General features: G+C 50.0%; 3 protein-coding genes across 3 annotated transcripts; all 3 read left to right on the top strand.

Annotated features, from left to right (window-relative positions):
* The first annotated feature begins 448 nt into the window (after positions 1 to 448).
* On the top strand, positions 449 to 1,227 carry H1-4 (H1.4 linker histone, cluster member). The gene has a single exon (XM_079761441.1). The coding sequence runs from the start codon at positions 495 to 497 to the stop codon at positions 1,149 to 1,151; it is 657 nt and encodes a 218-aa protein (XP_079617567.1). The 5' UTR covers positions 449 to 494; the 3' UTR covers positions 1,152 to 1,227.
* Positions 1,228 to 2,320: 1,093 nt separating this feature from the next.
* On the top strand, positions 2,321 to 2,755 carry LOC307093381 (histone H2B type 1-M). The gene has a single exon (XM_079761442.1). The coding sequence runs from the start codon at positions 2,336 to 2,338 to the stop codon at positions 2,714 to 2,716; it is 381 nt and encodes a 126-aa protein (XP_079617568.1). The 5' UTR covers positions 2,321 to 2,335; the 3' UTR covers positions 2,717 to 2,755.
* Positions 2,756 to 15,171: 12,416 nt separating this feature from the next.
* On the top strand, positions 15,172 to 15,656 carry LOC307093032 (histone H2B type 1-C/E/F/G/I-like). Its single transcript, XM_079760712.1, has one exon. It carries the CDS (start codon positions 15,229 to 15,231, stop codon positions 15,607 to 15,609), a length of 381 nt encoding a protein of 126 aa, XP_079616838.1. The 5' UTR covers positions 15,172 to 15,228; the 3' UTR covers positions 15,610 to 15,656.
* Positions 15,657 to 16,220: the final 564 nt, after the last annotated feature.

Here is a 16,220-nt window from a genome sequence, read left to right as displayed (position 1 = left end):
TAAAAATCTTCATCCCAGGGGCATGGTTTTTGGATGTGTGAGAACCTAACCACTTGGAGAATCCTATGTGAGAGGTCAGAAAACTCCACCGTTAAAGATCGGTGCATAATTTACGCAGAAAATAGAAAGTTTTGTTTCTCAGAGTTGAAATCTGACGCGCACGGTGGGAAATATTGCTAGTTTTTCGCCTAAAGGTGTGTCGTTCCCGCGTAACGGGACCCCTGGGAGAAGCCTGAGACTTCAGGGATCCCTTTCGGAGCAAAACCGGGCAATTCGGTGCAGGGGATTTTGATATTTTGAGCATTTTTCGAGGTGTAACAAACACAACTCGGGATCCGACAGGACACTCTGCAGCTGCCAGCGAGGCGGGCTGGACAGCGCACCAATCACGGCGCAGCTCCGCCCTATATAAGCGCGCGGGCGCGGCGGCGCGGCCTGAGTCCCGGCCAGTGTCGCTCTTCCGGCTCGAGTTCGCTCCCACGCCCGCCCGCAGCATGTCCGAGACCGCGCCCGCCGCCCCCGCCGCGCCGGCCCCCGCCGAGAAGGTTCCCGTGAAGAAGAAGGCGCGCAAGTCCGCCGGCGCCGCCAAGCGCAAGGCGTCCGGGCCGCCCGTGTCCGAGCTCATCACCAAGGCGGTCGCCGCCTCCAAGGAGCGCAGCGGCGTGTCGCTGGCGGCGCTCAAGAAGGCGCTGGCGGCCGCGGGCTACGACGTGGACAAGAACAACAGCCGCATCAAGCTGGGCCTCAAGAGCCTGGTGAGCAAGGGCACCCTGCTGCAGACCAAGGGCACCGGCGCCTCGGGCTCCTTCAAGCTCAACAAGAAGGCGGCCTCCGGCGAGGCCAAGCCCAAGGCCAAGAAGGCGGGCGCGGCCAAGGCCAAGAAGGCTGCGGGGGCGGCCAAGAAGCCCAAGAAGGCCGCGGGCACCGCCACCCCCAAGAAGAGCGCCAAGAAGACCCCGAAGAAGGCCAAGAAGCCGGCGGCGGCTGTGGGGGCCAAAAAGGCAAAAAGCCCGAAGAAGGCGAAAGCAGCCAAGCCCAGGAAGGTGCCCAAGAGCCCAGCCAAGGCCAAAGCGGTGAAACCCAAGACGGCCAAGCCGAAGGCCGCCAAGGCCAAGGCAGCCAAGCCCAAGAAGGCGGCCAAGAAGAAGTAGGAAGTCCCTTTGGCCAACTGTTAGCACCACAACACAACCCCAAAGGCTCTTTTCAGAGCCACCCACGGTCTCCAGGAAAGAGCTGTTGCACTTTTTCGTGGTCGTGCCTGTTGGGCTGGAGCAGCGGAGATGGGTGTGGCTCAAGGGAAGGGAGGTTTCCGGGGATGGGGCGGTATCGGGACTGGGTACTTGTTACAGTTTCAGGAGGGGTTGGGTTTAGCAGGACTGGGAGGCTGCTTTGGGCCTAATTCTGGTTTGTCTGATGTGCAGAGCGCAAAGATACTTTGAAACAAGTTGCCCCACACTGACACTCACTGGCGAAGTGTTGCATTTCCATTACTGTAGGTATTTGGCGACCTCTACAGGCGCCCAAATCCCTAAGACGTATTTAACCTCTTGGGACATTAAGTTAGAATTGACAACTGGGTGGTTACAAAGGGGAAGATACGCCCAAGTAGTTCAAATAATAAAGGACTTTATTTTTTGGAGAGTGTTGAAAGGGAAAAAACAGTGAAACATGAATTGGTTGCCTGCTGCAAGTGCCCCGACCAGGGCCTGTGTGGGAGAGGAGCCTGCAGCCGAGGTAGGTATCGAACCCTGAACCCTGGAGGCCCACGCTCTATCCACAGAGCCACACCGGCTAGGGCCAAACATGGGAGCTCGGATAGAATTGAGGATGCTCGATTTCAGTGTCGCACAACACCTTGCTGAGGGCCTCGTGGTTTGGTTAAAAGTGCCGCGGGCGCGCGACACTGCGTTTTTCAGCCGCAGCCCTTGCGCCAGCTCCCGCGTCCGGGACAGAAGCTGGGTCGCTCGGTGTCCACTGGCGCGCGCCCCACTTGCTGCCAGGAGGTGTACCGGCCAGCAGGGGGCCTCCGCCCACAACCCTGCGGCTGGCGCGTCGTCAGGAAGTTTCACAGGCTCTGAAGTACACGGCACAGTGCTGGCCCAGGGCTCCAGCAGCTCTGGGTAACATCTGATTGGGCCCAAGTAATCAAACAGCCAATGAGAAGGTACTACGAAAGGTTTATTTACATGCTCATTTGTGACGACAACCTACGAATGGCCCAATCAGGATCGCAATCTTACTAGCCTCATTTGAATGCTTCGTCTATAAATAATCGTGCCACTGTAGAGGGATCATTGTTTTCCCAGTGTTAGCCAGTGAGACATCCGTCGCCGTTATGCCCGAGCCAACCAAGTCGGCGCCCGCCCCGAAGAAGGGCTCCAAGAAGGCGGTGACCAAGGCGCAGAAGAAGGACGGCAAGAAGCGCAAGCGCAGCCGCAAGGAGAGCTACTCGGTGTACGTGTACAAGGTGCTCAAGCAGGTGCACCCCGACACCGGCATCTCGTCCAAGGCCATGGGCATCATGAACTCCTTCGTCAACGACATCTTCGAGCGCATCGCGGGCGAGGCGTCGCGCCTGGCGCATTACAACAAGCGCTCGACCATCACGTCCCGGGAGATCCAGACGGCCGTGCGCCTGCTGCTGCCCGGCGAGCTGGCCAAGCACGCCGTGTCCGAGGGCACCAAGGCCGTCACCAAGTACACCAGCTCCAAGTGAGGCGCCAAGGCCCCTGTCCAACCCAAAGGCTCTTTTCAGAGCCACCCAGTCCTTCAACAAATGAGTTGTAATCCATTCATTCACTCAGAATCTGTTCTCTGGTTTCTCAGTGAGTTGAAAGCTACATCATTTTGTTATTAACGGAGAGGTGTGGGGAATACCTGGGAATTATCCAGCAGTAAGAATAGCTGCCACCAGTTGTGTAGATGTCAGACGAGCACAGCTCTGTAGAACCATTAGCCATTCGGAACCACAAGGAAATACTAATTGGTCCTGAAAGTGCCATTGCAAGTGTACAGCTCCCATCCCCGTGTGCAGACAGAATTGATCAGGGATTTGATGAAGACCCCTCAGGAAAGCACAGTGCAATATTTTGTGACAAGTTCTCTTTAGAGGTAATCTTTAAAAAGAAAAACAAAACACGACATAACTGTCGCTGAGGAAAGGTTGAAAACAATGTTTTCATGAAGTATACCGAGGTTTTTCTTGTTTGGTTGCTGCGCCTGGTCCTCTTTCTGCTTGAGGCTCTGAGCAGCGAGGGAGGGAGGGAGAGGGCGTGGCCTGTGCTGCATCCCAAGGGCAGAGGGAGAGGAAGTGGGGCCAGGTTTAGAGGCCCCTTCAGAGCCTGACAAGCAGGTTGTTTGGGGGCGAAAGGCAGTGTTAGCCTTGGGCACAAGAGAGGGCTCTACCCCTCCATTACCTGCAACTTGAATTAGGGACCTCGCCCATAAGAGCTTCCCGAAGAACCTGTTTGGCCTGTTTTTAGGGCGGGACAAACTTCTATGGACCTGCTCTTCCTAGGCTGCAATGACCAAGGCTTTGAGGCCCCCAAAGTGCGAGGGCCCCCAAAGTGCGAGGCAGCATCCCTAGCTCAGAACGTCTTGTATCCTTGTTGCCCTTTCTATCTCCAAACCTCTCACAGATGCCGCTGTCTGACTTACGTATGTGGGGTCCCTGTGTGCACGACATTACATGTGCATTTCTCGTGTTAATCTATTTTCTGTCGATAAGATTATTTGCGAAGCAAAAGAACCAGAGGAGGGAAGGGAGAATTTCCCCCCTTCCACACAATGGCCAGTGGGTGCCATTGAAATCCAGAATAATACTTTTAATATTCTTAAAAGCCAGGAAGAGAGCCACTAAGAAAGCAAGGACCTCTCCAGTCCAGGGGCCTGACCCCTGTGACACCCCAAACACCCCGGCTGGCTTTTAACCAAAGCTGAGCTTTGCTTTGGGGGGTTATGAAGCCTCTCCATGATGGGGAACCTGATAAAAAAAAATCTTTCTCGGTGAAGCTGGGCACCAGAGCAAAAGCTACGTCCTCAGGGTGGAAGGATGAACTAGAAATAAACACACACACAAATCAATCACACTGATGGTTGCAAGGAAGAGTCTGCCCTGAACCCCGGGGCCCAGCAGGGCAGGTTTCACCATGGAGGATTTGGACCAAAAGCCCAGCTGACTTGTTCCTGGCAGTAATGCCACAGGGATTCACCCAGGCTGAGAACTGAGTGTAGGGATACCCCACACTGGTTCTGAGCCCTGGAGCCACCTGGTAAAGGCAAATACAAATCCTCCCTGAAGGAAAAAGCTATGTTTTAGGCCTTGGGAAATCTCCCGTGACACAAGATCCAATCACAACCAAAATAAACCAAATACACCATGAACCAGGAAACTATGGCAAGAACAAGAGCAACAGACAGTTGCCAGGTGAGCTGGCCAAAACACGTGTGTGTTTTGGGGCTGGGGGGTCATCTGGATTATTCTTGCTCATTTCAAAATGAGTAAAAAGGCAATTAAAAGACTTTCAGTGACTAACTGTAATAGCTGTAAAAAACACACACACACACAACAAAAAACACCTTTTGCCTACACAGATTTGAAAAAGAAGAAAATGGAACTCAGAGATATTTAAAATTTGGTTCCAGAACACCACAATAAAAAATAAAATAACCAAATGGAAATGATGAGCTGCCTCCTGCACACCCCCCCACTGGGGATGTGCCCTAACCATGGAGTCGAACCATGACCTCCTGGTTCATAGGTTAATGCTCAACCACTGAGCCACCACAGCCGGGCTCATGTAAAACTCTTAAAAACAGTTCTGACAATCTGTTATGGACCTAGCAATTGTTACCAGTTATATTTTCCTTAGTCGCTGACTTAAAATGTAAATCAGAGTAGCCAATTCTCTGCAACTCAAAAACTGGGGGGAGAGAATATGAACGTTTGAACTGTTTGAATACCACCCCAAGATGGGTAGTTGTGGGATGTGGAGCACGGAGCCTATATTTTTCAGGAACATCTCCTAAGTATGAATTGAGTCATTATCTGTTCACGCTAATAATGACTAAAGTGTAGGTGACCCTGCAGAGATACTTCATAGCACAGGATACAAGCAAATGTAAAAAGGATCTACTTCATTGTGTAGCAAATACTAATGAAGGTGGAAAAATGGCGCCTAACAAATAAACACCTTTTATTTTTTTTCAGTTAGGGCAGAGATGAATGCAGAGAAGAAATGAATGCAAACAGTAACTGAAAATGTGAATCATCCCACAGAAGTTATGAAGTACGACAAGTCTGATCTGCCTGAGAATGACTGTTTCTCCCATACAAATCCAACCCCTCCTGGCTCCTGCACATCGATTCATCAAAAGGTCGTTCCCTGAGTGGAGGAGCCCAAACACGGTGTTTTATTTTAGCTTCATTTTATTACTTGTTTCAATCATAAAAATAGAATTTACTTCGGTCACAAGCCTACTTACTGGGAATTCATTATTTCCCATGGACCACCTTTGCCTAGAGAAGTCTGAATGAGAGGATTGGCAACACATCCATGATGTGATTAATAAAATGTGTGGAGTAAGTACTGGAATTCTGCATTTACTTTTAATTCAAACCTTTCTCCTAACATACCCCCTTTGTAAACATACAATTTATTTCTCACGCATTTTCTGGAATTAAGGTCTGAGTAGGTGAGGCCTAAGCACTCACTGTCTTGGCTGCGGTGACGGCCTTGAAGGGGAGCACGGTCATGCAGCGGACGCGGGCGAGTTCACATCCGGCGCCTGGACTAAGGGAAACAACACAGTTTAAAGCGTCTCAACCCTGAGTGCGCACCGAGTCAGAGGGAAGGCAGAGCCCGGCCATTTGCCCTCTCCTGTTGCCCAGGGGACGCCCCAGCAGCTGGTCCGGAGACCACACTTGGAGAACTGCCCCTCTCCGAAATGCTAACAGCAAACAGCCACACCAGCCGGAAACACCACTGAGGTTTAAACTGGAAGTGAGGCCATCCTGCCAATGCGGGCACGAAGGGGTGGAAAGGAAATCGCGCCACGCCCCGCTTCCGCCATCTCCCCATTCCAAGGCCTTCGGCACGGGCTTCCTCCTCCTGCCATCAATCACGCCCTTCCACCAAGTCTCCATTCTCAGGAACTTGCTCTAGGTCTTCTTTCTGGGGCCATGAGGCCCGCCCGCCCCGCTCTCCCCATCCCAGACCGCTCCCGCCTGGATCATCCTGGACTCAACCCCACACCCCCTACCGGTGTCTTCCCGCCCCCTAACCACGCCCCCCGCGCATGCGTCCTCTTGAACTCAACCTCACGCCTAACTTCCGGTGCCTCTCCCTAACCACGCCCCCCGCGCATGCGTCCTCCAGTATTCAACCTCACGCCCCATTTCCGGGGTCTTCCCTAACCACGCCCCCGCGCATGCGTCCTCCTGGACTCACCCCCCCCCCGGCCCCGTCGCGCATGCGTCCTCCTAATGCTATCCGCCAGTTCTTCCGTCCTTTCTACGTCCCCACACTCCTCCGCGGACTCTACGCACCCACCTCCCTACACGCTGGCTTCCGGTCCCTCCACAGCCTGAGAGGGACGCACGTTACGCGCCCGCCACGTTACGCACTCTGTTCCCCACGCTGCCCCCGCCCCCCACGGGGTCTCCGGCGCGTACTTCCGCCTGTCGCCTGAGGCTCGCTGGTCCGCAGACCCTGGGGTCCTGGCCTCTTTTTGGGGCGAGCCGTCCTGCGGGCCATTCATAGAGAAAAGCAGAAAACCGAGCAGTTTGGTGACCGAGAAGCAGGCACCGCCCTCCGTGGTCTGTGTTCTCCCCCGACTGCTTCTGAGCTGAAGGCTGAGGGCACCCCTCAAACTTCCCAAACGCCTTGCCGGCAGCACCCCTTTTACCGTCACCACAGGGCACTTGGTGTGGGGCCAGGGGTGTACGTGCGCGAGTGAATGGGGAGTATGTTTTCCTACTTAAATAAGTTGTTTTTAAGTGTCATCTTCAGGGCCGTCGGCGCATTCGGCCAGGAGGCCCAGGGCCCACAGTACTTTCAGAGGCTCACGAAGATGTTGAAACTCCTGAAATCAGGAGGAAAAATAAACGTTCAGCTCGACCCACATGTGAAAGTAGTAAGCTTTGCATAACTTCAGTGTTCTTTTTGTTGTTGTTATTGTCATAAAGGAAGGGGCCTGAGCCACAAAAGACAGTTCAGACTTGAGTGCAGGCGGCACACGCCCTTCCCTGTGCAGCTGCATTTTATTTAGTTACTAGTGGCCCGGTGCGTGAAATCATTCACTGGAGGGGGGGTCCCCCAGCCAGGCCTGTGCCCTGTCACAGTGCGGGAGCCCCGCCCGCCCACCCACCCGGGGGTCCTCGATGGATCGCCCCAGAGAGGTAGGCCGGAGCTGGGGGTAGCCTGCAGACCCTCGGGCTGGGCGGTGGCAGAGGACTGTGGACCCCGATACAGGCACACAGAGACCCCCGCCACGGCCCTGCCCGCCCGCGCCTGCTGTGTAGGAAGCCTGCTGATCATTCGTAACTGTGACAGCGTCCCGACCAATTTGCATATAACCCTATTTGTATAGATTATTTTGCAAACGCCCAGGCGTTTCCAGTGCTTTGCAGATGTTCACTCGTCATTCTCCTAACACATCTGTGAGCTCTCGTCATCCCGATCTTACCCACGGAATTACCGATTCACCCAAAGCTTAATGTGCCCAACGTCCTAGTCACTCCCGGCAGACGGGACGCTGACACAGGAGTTTCAGCTCCGGGGTCCCTGCTCTCAGCCATTGCACGGAAGGACATGTTCTGTGTGTGACTCTAAGCGATCATTCCAGATCACGGCAGGAAACATTTAGACCCACTCCAGCCAGGCTCAGCACCCTCTGGTCAGCTTGGCCAGAAAGACTTGAGCAAACATGGGCGTCGCTCCTGACTCCTGAAGGTTGTGTCTCAGGATCACCCCAGCCCCTCTTAAAGCGCCAGCCCCGAGTCGGAATCCACCATTCTTTATGTCTGCCTCTGTGTGTGTGTGTGTGTGTGTTTGGGGGGGGGGGGGGGGGCATCTGGATTATTCTTGCTCATCAACATGACTTTTACAATGCTTCACCAAAAATCCATCAGGGCTTTGTGGCATAACATTACCTGTTTAGCTTATTTTGGAATTTATGAGCATTTTAGCACATTAAATCATCACAAGACATAAACGTTGCATAGCTAGCTATCAATACACGTGAATCTTGGTGTGTCTCCCTTAGTGTCATTTCACAGTTTTATTTATATGGATATGGAGTGTTTTTTTCTTGGCCTTAGAATCCTTTGCCTGTTGTACCATTGTAAATGGTGTGAGGGTTTTATTTCCATTCCAGATAGGTCACTGCTGATGTTATAGGAAGGCCGTGATGTCCTATGCCCACCCACCCGGTAGCGCTCTGTGAAATCTAAGCGTTTATACATACTCATGGACTTTTGCAATGACATATTATTTTCAAACAAGAAGGATAACTTCTTATTGAATCGCTGTTATTAGTACTTCCTGTCTTGGTCTAAAAATATTGGCTGGGCCCTTGGTGCCATGTTGAATAGTAGTACCACAAAAGTAGGACTTTTGCCTTCCTTTTTGGCTTTTTGGGAATCCTTCCAAAATTGCTCATTAAATATTATGCGCTCTGTAGGTACTCCTCATGAAATAGCTATTCCTTTTCATTCTCAGTATATTGAAAATGTCTGATAAAAATTTAAATTAAAAAAAGTATAAGATGGAAGAGTGTTATCTTAAATCTAGTAGATACTTCCACTGTATCAATGGTGATGACCACATAGTTTTTCTCTAATATCTCTCACTGGAAGGTTTATGATGTCAAACTTTTCTTCCATTCTTGGAATAAGCCCTACATGTATACGATTATTTTTTAAAATAATATATCCTCTTGCTTTTCATTTGTTTGTGTTTTAGCACTTTTTAAATGAATGTCCATAAGACAAGACTATAGTTTTCTCTCCTGTCTCGTCCTTTGTTTCTATGTAGGGTAGGTACATAATGAGGTCATGCATTTTCAAAGGGGAAAAGGGGAAGAGCCCTATTATTTTCCCCTGGAAACGCCTTGTTCAATAGGGATGATCAGTTCCTCACACTTCACTAAAACCTGCAAAGCCAGCTGTGCTTGGTATCATTTGGGTTGAAGGGTATAGGAGAGATGGCTTTACACCACCCCATTTCCTTGTAATCACAACTTGTTTATTTATTTTTCTTGAAAATTATCCCTTAATGTTAAGTTTAACTTTTGTAAAAGTTGTCCATCTCATTTTCAAGGTTCTTACTCTCTCCCTTTGGGAAACTGTGTCCATAAGGGGTTAATCTTTGCCTTCACCCGACACTAGGTGGCGCCCAAAGCCCGCGGCAGTTTTTCATTTCAAGGCGCTGTCACTGAAGCTCTCCCCTCTAAACCCGTGTGGCAGGTGTCCAGTCCTCCACCCAGCCCTGCCCAGATCTTCTTAGGAATCTTTCAAAATATAATTTGTTCCCTCTACCCTACGCTTTCTCAACGGACCTTGGCTTTATGCTCGGTGTCTTCCCCCGGGGCAGACTGTAGGTAACAAAGCTCACAGTCCTGATCATGGAATGTGGCCCAGGGAACCCCGTTTGTTGTGCTCATCACTATGGTTTCAGCTCCTAGGTTCTCATTCCAGGAAATCTCCAGCCTTTTCCCTGGTTTCTTGTTATCTGGCTTTGTGCTTTATCTAGTCCTTAGGCATTTGCTTCCCAGAATAGTAACCGCCACATTGGAAATAAAACTCCCTCAGTGTCTCTGCAGCCTTACGGGTCCTTCCAGCTTGGAGATGTGTCTGACATCAACATCACTGTACTTGCTGTCCCTTGGTGAACATGTCCAAGCCATATTTCCCCCTCATTATTATTTTCTTTATTATTTTTTAAATCTATGCATCTTATTTTCAGACTCAAATAAATGTAGCACTTTCTAATGCACACTTTTATTACACACGTTCTTTTGCTTTAAAAGTAAACATCATAAAAATATAAAATATTGTACATATTCCAAAACTTTAACAATACTTTTCTGAGAAAGCAAATGAAAACATAAAACATCCATGAGACCACAATCATATATCAATTAACTACATATTACATTTAAGTTAATACCTACCATTGTGTAGAGTTATATTTTCTCTAGAACTTAAAATATCAATCACTTCTTGGATCTGGAGAGAATTTTTATGGGGAAAAGTCCATCAAAAAAAATCTCCTTATTTAAAGCAAAGTACTCAATTTTGTTTTTCAATGAATCCTGTGGTCCAAGTAACACTCTTCAGCTCATCATCAAAGGATCGGTCATAACTGGATCCAGAAACTACCTGGAGAGGCCATTTCCACGGCAACCAACTTGCCTTTTTATTGATAATTGTTCAGTTAAATTTCATTTCAGATTAAAGTAAAACCAAGTGTGTTCAATCCTTTACAGGGTTACTGTACTTAAACATCAGGTCCTGCAAGATCTCAATGAGATATCGTTGAATGTAACTGACAATATTGACTTTTATCTGCGACTTGAGATCCTAGAACACTGGGAAGGTTAGAGAAACCCCACCCCTCCTCTGAATTCCAGAAGTGGCTTACCGCAGGGAGCCACCTTTCCCCCAAAGCCTGAGGCCTCAAGGGTGAACTCTGTTGACCTCAGTCACAGGTTCTCCCAATCCCCGCTCTTTAATTCATAGATGATTAGTTGAGCTGCTAGTCCCCACTAATCAATCAGAATAACAGGCTTGTCAGCCAAACTTTACATTTTCTCCATGCCCCCAGGCTCCTGAACCTTGACCCACCCTCCACCTTCTTGAAGGTCCCTCCGGAGAATTGAAAGACCTCAGGGTAAAATATTTCCTGATCTGCTACCCAATCAAGTCACTTTCTCTCACTTTCCTATACTTTTGTTCCTAATCTTGCTAACGCTTCCCTCTGAAGAAAATCCCTTCTGCCTAACCTTGGGACGCGTGCAGACCTTATGCCAGTCCCCGGGGCCTACTGCAATAATCGCTTTCCTCCTGTCCATAATCCTTTCCAAAGAGGTGTCTTCTTACCAAGTCTGAACCTCTTTTTTATTTAACACAATTCTTGGGACTATTTTATCTGCCCTGTATCCTGTGTAACGCACTGAATTCATGTGCACGTGGAATGAATACTCCACTTTGGGTCAATCCTCACCACTCTTCAGTGTTATAGAGAGGCCAGGTTCATCTTGTGGCCACACAAAATGCAGCCGAATAAATTAGGCCTGATTGTCTTCTAGCGTTTCGTGCATCAGGCTGCAGGCAGCGTGGCTTTTAGCTACTACAGGGGGCTCTTGGGGGTCGAACAACCTGCAGTTTTCATAGGAAGAAGGGCGGGGCGAGGGTGATTTACAACAGAAAAGAAAGGCGCATTCTTGGGCCGAGGTGTCTTTTCTGTGGGGGAAGAGGGTGAGAGGATGTTTATCATGCAGATGGCCTCTTCTTTCTAAGGAGAGGATTCTTTAGGCTGATTACCTTACTGGTACTTGACTGGAAAATTCCAGAGTAGTTGATGAAGATTACATTTCTCCCTTCGCTTTAAAAAAGTGGGGGGAGGGGTGATTACTTGTCTGGGAGAGGTTGGAGCTGTAATTACATCAGTTATTAAATCTAAGTTTGTTCTCTTGAGCTTTTACCACCAGTTGTGCCATTTTGGGCCTGTGGCTTTTCCTTATGAATCTATTCACGATCCACACACTCAAAATTAGTTGCTTGGTCCTCATACCCATTATTTAAACCCTGTAAACCCAGTGGTTACACTTGGGCAAATGGTCAAGGGTTACTGACCCGATGCTCTTACTTTATGATTCACCTTTTTCCTTCATTGGACGTGAATCAGACCACAAAGGTCTTGTGTTTCCGGGCAACGTGCATCAGTCACGGAACAGTCCCACGTATTTGCACAAACAAGTGCCCTTCTCCTGGTGAATCTCCTGGGGAGGATGGAACTGAGGAAGGGAATTCCCACAGCTGAAGGGATTCATGTTGATTTAACTTCAGAGCTTTGTCTCACCGATGGTGGCTTTCAATTTTACCCCAAATGGAAATACACTAACATTCTCAACTAGTTAAATAAATAATAAATAAATAAATAAATAAATAAATAAATAAATAAATAAATAAGAACAATTAAAAAGCTAATGGCAATGCTAATGATAACTGACAACAAATAATCCTGGACAAAGAATGGAAAAGGGAGAGTGTTTAGGTCCTTGCTCCACAGGCCACGCGTCTGGACCAGGCTGCCTAGACATCGGGCACCTGGGCCCTGCTGGGCTCCTTGATTTTCCCTCCGGTGGGGGCGGAGGGAGGGGAGGAGCACAAACAATTAGGTGATGATGTAGAACAGAAAGATGTGTCAGCATATGAAAGCCCTGAGCCAAGTGATGAGTTAGAGCTAAGGACTGAAATAACTGAGCCCCCGGAAGGGTTTCCTGTGGAAACGATTGTCATCCGTAAAGAAGATTTTGTTCCAAAGACTGACAAGATCCTCAGCCATTGGAAACCATGGACGGGTGGCCCTGGACCAGAATCAGGGTGGATGGCTGAGTTCTGAAAACCAGGGCGAGTTGGCTTCAGCATATAAATGTGATAGATGCCTTGATTCCAATGTTATGTTTTTGAAAAGTGCATACACTTAATTTTTCTGTAAAATATGATCACTAATATGCAATAAATATTTCCTTGAGGAAAAGTAAAAAAAAAAGGGGGGGTGGAGGGGGAGTGTTTAAAAATATGTGTGGGAAACAGAAGGGATTCCGGGGGAATGTGCTCCTTCGCGCCCTTTGTGTATCCCCCAGCCACCCTTCCCTGCCGTGAAGAGCAAAGACCCCTCAGCACTTGGCTTCCACCTGCACCAAGGGAGTGGGGGTCTCCTTAAGGTGCTGAGTCTGGTTTGTAGGTCAAGGGTGGAGCCCAAGGCTCTGCATTTCCAACCAGTTCCTGGGAGACTTGCTGCTGGTGGCCCCGGGACCCCAATTTGAGTAGTCAGGCCCTAGAAGAAAGTGTTAGACCAAATAATCGCATCCAAATCATCGACTCGATACCTCCTCCCTGGGAACTGACCTTTAGGCCAATTCACAACCGACATTCCCTTTTGCTGAGACCACATTCCACTTGCTAAGACCAGTATTGTCCCCCTGGGTACCCACCGGCCCAGAGAACTCTGCACCCAGAAAAAACCCGCCTGGAGTCCTTTAAAATCTCCCGACTCCCCGTCCTGGGTGCTGCCGCCAGGTGGGGCTCAGCCCATATGGTTTTCCAGATGACCTAACTACTTCGTAATTTTTACCCCTTTCGGCCTCGTGTGCTCCTCCTTCGGCGACCCTAACAGAAAGGAAACTATAAAATCAACTGGGAAGCAAGGGTCAGGGGGAATCAATCCCATTCCTCCAGGACCCAGGCCAGTACGGAAACTGGGGATGCAGGAGGCCCCGATGAAGGAAAGAGGATGTCTCCCAGGAGGAGTCGTGGCAGAGAAGTGGGACGAGAGGCAGGGGCAGGGGCAGCAGGTCACAGATTGGCGGCTCTACAGACAAGTGCTTATGAACCGACTCCGGGGTCTGAGTAAAACAGCAGCAGCTATGGAGGCAGTTGGGAAGGTGAGGTAAACGCTTTGCTAATCACATAAAAGCTCGGTTTCTGCTACGTTACGTATATGTCTTGTCTCCTTTTCAGAAAAAGTAAAATTCAATCAGGTAGGGGTTTAGGATTAAGCAAATACAAATAAAGCCCATTCGCTGTGATTTGGACGTGGCTGCCTTGGTTACAACAGCAACGAGGGAGACACGAGGAAGCTGAATAGGTCTCTCTCCCGGAGGTTTCCTCCTGCACGCTGAAGTGAGAAAGCAAGTCAACTATCTTACAAAACAAAGGTATTGAGTCCAGGAGTGTGGTCTCCTTGGGTGCCAGACTGCCACCCGGGCTTTGCTGTTGGGGGGAGGGGGAGGAGAGAAAGCCAAAATCCGAAAGGATGCATCTCCCTGCAAAAAGATGGGAATTAAAGAACTAGCAAAGAAGTCGATTTCAGCCAAATGAGGATAATTTCTTTTAGCTGTTAAACACCAGTTTCCTTTACTTGATTTTTTAAATCACTTCACAAGTTACACTGAAGAACTATTTGATCCTCCTCTGTGACTAGACTGGGAATGATTTGACCCTTTTCAGGATGAAACATTGTAACCATATTGGCCAACAAATTCCTCCCTAATCTCCCTTCAAGTAACATTATTGTGCTTTCTCTAGGAGGATTTACCCCCTGGCCTTTCATTTCACTTTACCTCTCTGCATTGTGAAACAACACTGCCCTCAGGCGCCTCTGGATGATGGCGAACCACCCATTTTTTTCCCTGTCTGTCCTTCCTCCGCTTGCCCCTGTAGCTTAAGAAATTCAAAGGAACAGGACCCTTGGCGCCGTGCAGTACTGGCTCCCACCCCCGAACACGGAAACAGTAGGAAAAGGCAGGGGCGTTATTTTTATAAACCTGTTTGGGCGGCACATGTTATAAGCCTGTTTGGGCTTGGAAAAGAATGGTGTCATTGCTTAAGACTGCAGCCAAACTGAGAAAGACCAATATCACATGATCTCACTTATTTGTGGAATCTAGAGAACAAATGAATTGAACAACAAAATGAGTCTCAAAACAGGGAGGGATGGAAGAGGTTGACATACCTCGATGTAGGGTGGGGGGAAGGAGAGAAGAGAAAACGAAAGAACTTATATACTTATATGCACAGGCCATGGACGTGGGCCTTGGGGGTGGGTAGGGGCTGGGAGGAGGGGGAGATAGAGGAGAGGGGGAAGTGGGAGATATCTGTAATGCTGTCCACGATAAAAAAATATATATATATTTAAAATTGAAAAAAAAGATAGGGTAGTCGAAAAGTAAAGAAGAGAAATAGTGATGGTTCATCTAAATACCTTGATTTTATCAGTTGGGGAAAAGGTTGCAGCGTCTCTTAAAACCAGTGAAAATTCAAATGTGGGACTCGCGTTCAGATTGGACAGAGATAATGTTTTGACGTCGCTCTGAATATCTACCAATCAGACACCACACTTTGCTGTAACACCATATTTGCATACCAAGTTCTACATAAAAGGGAGACGTCCCCTTCTCTCTTCTCTCCTCTCGCCTACTGCATCTGCTGAGCTCCCGACCATGCCCGAGCCCGGAAAGTCCGCGCCCGCCGCCAAGAAGGGCTCCAAGAAGGCGGTGACCAAGGCGCAGAAGAAGGACGGCAAGAAGCGCAAGCGCAGCCGCAAGGAGAGCTACTCGGTGTACGTGTACAAGGTGCTCAAGCAGGTGCACCCCGACACCGGCATCTCGTCCAAGGCCATGGGCATCATGAACTCCTTCGTCAACGACATCTTCGAGCGCATCGCGGGCGAGGCGTCGCGCCTGGCGCATTACAACAAGCGCTCGACCATCACGTCCCGGGAGATCCAGACGGCCGTGCGCCTGCTGCTGCCCGGCGAGCTGGCCAAGCACGCCGTGTCCGAGGGCACCAAGGCCGTCACCAAGTACACCAGCTCCAAGTGAGGCGCCAAGGCCCCTCTCGAACCCAAAGGCTCTTTTCAGAGCCACCCACCTTTTCCCATAAAGAGCTGAGCATTGGCACGTCCAGGTCCTGAGCATCAGGGCCAACCTCCGGGAGGGCGTCCCCGCGTGTACACTCTCCATCCCCCTTGGAAATCGTGCCCCGCAGCGCTCGCTCACCTTCACGTTCCTCGTCGGCGGGAGACGCGGCTCTCCATGGGGCTCCCGTCTGGGCCCTGGCGCGCCGGGTCTCGGAGATAAAACGCCATCACTGGGCGCCTAAGGCCTCGCCAGCGTTTGAATGTTCCGCTCCAGGCGCGGGACGGCCTGTAGGTGTCGCTGCGGCTCCCCTCCCCCCGCGGGGCTTCGGGCTCTAATGACCGCCCCGCCCCGCCCCGCCCGGGGCCGTTAGGGACCTCGCTCGGCGCTGTATCTCCGGGTCTTTAGGGACATTTGTCGGGCGCCCGCAGCGCTCCTGGGAGAAAAATGGTTACAACTGCTTTCATCTTGGTCTTTTAGGACGGCATTTAGAATTGGGTTTGTGGTTTGTTAATGGCCAAGCACACAATCCTCTCCACACTTGTAACTCGTTTCACAAACTAGACCCGCACCCG

This window comes from Cnephaeus nilssonii (assembly GCF_951640355.1).
Source record: "Cnephaeus nilssonii genome assembly, chromosome: 21".
NCBI classification, from domain to species: domain Eukaryota; kingdom Metazoa; phylum Chordata; class Mammalia; order Chiroptera; family Vespertilionidae; genus Cnephaeus; species Cnephaeus nilssonii.
Note: the sequence above shows the minus strand (reverse complement) of the source record. Positions and strands in the feature narration are given on the sequence as shown.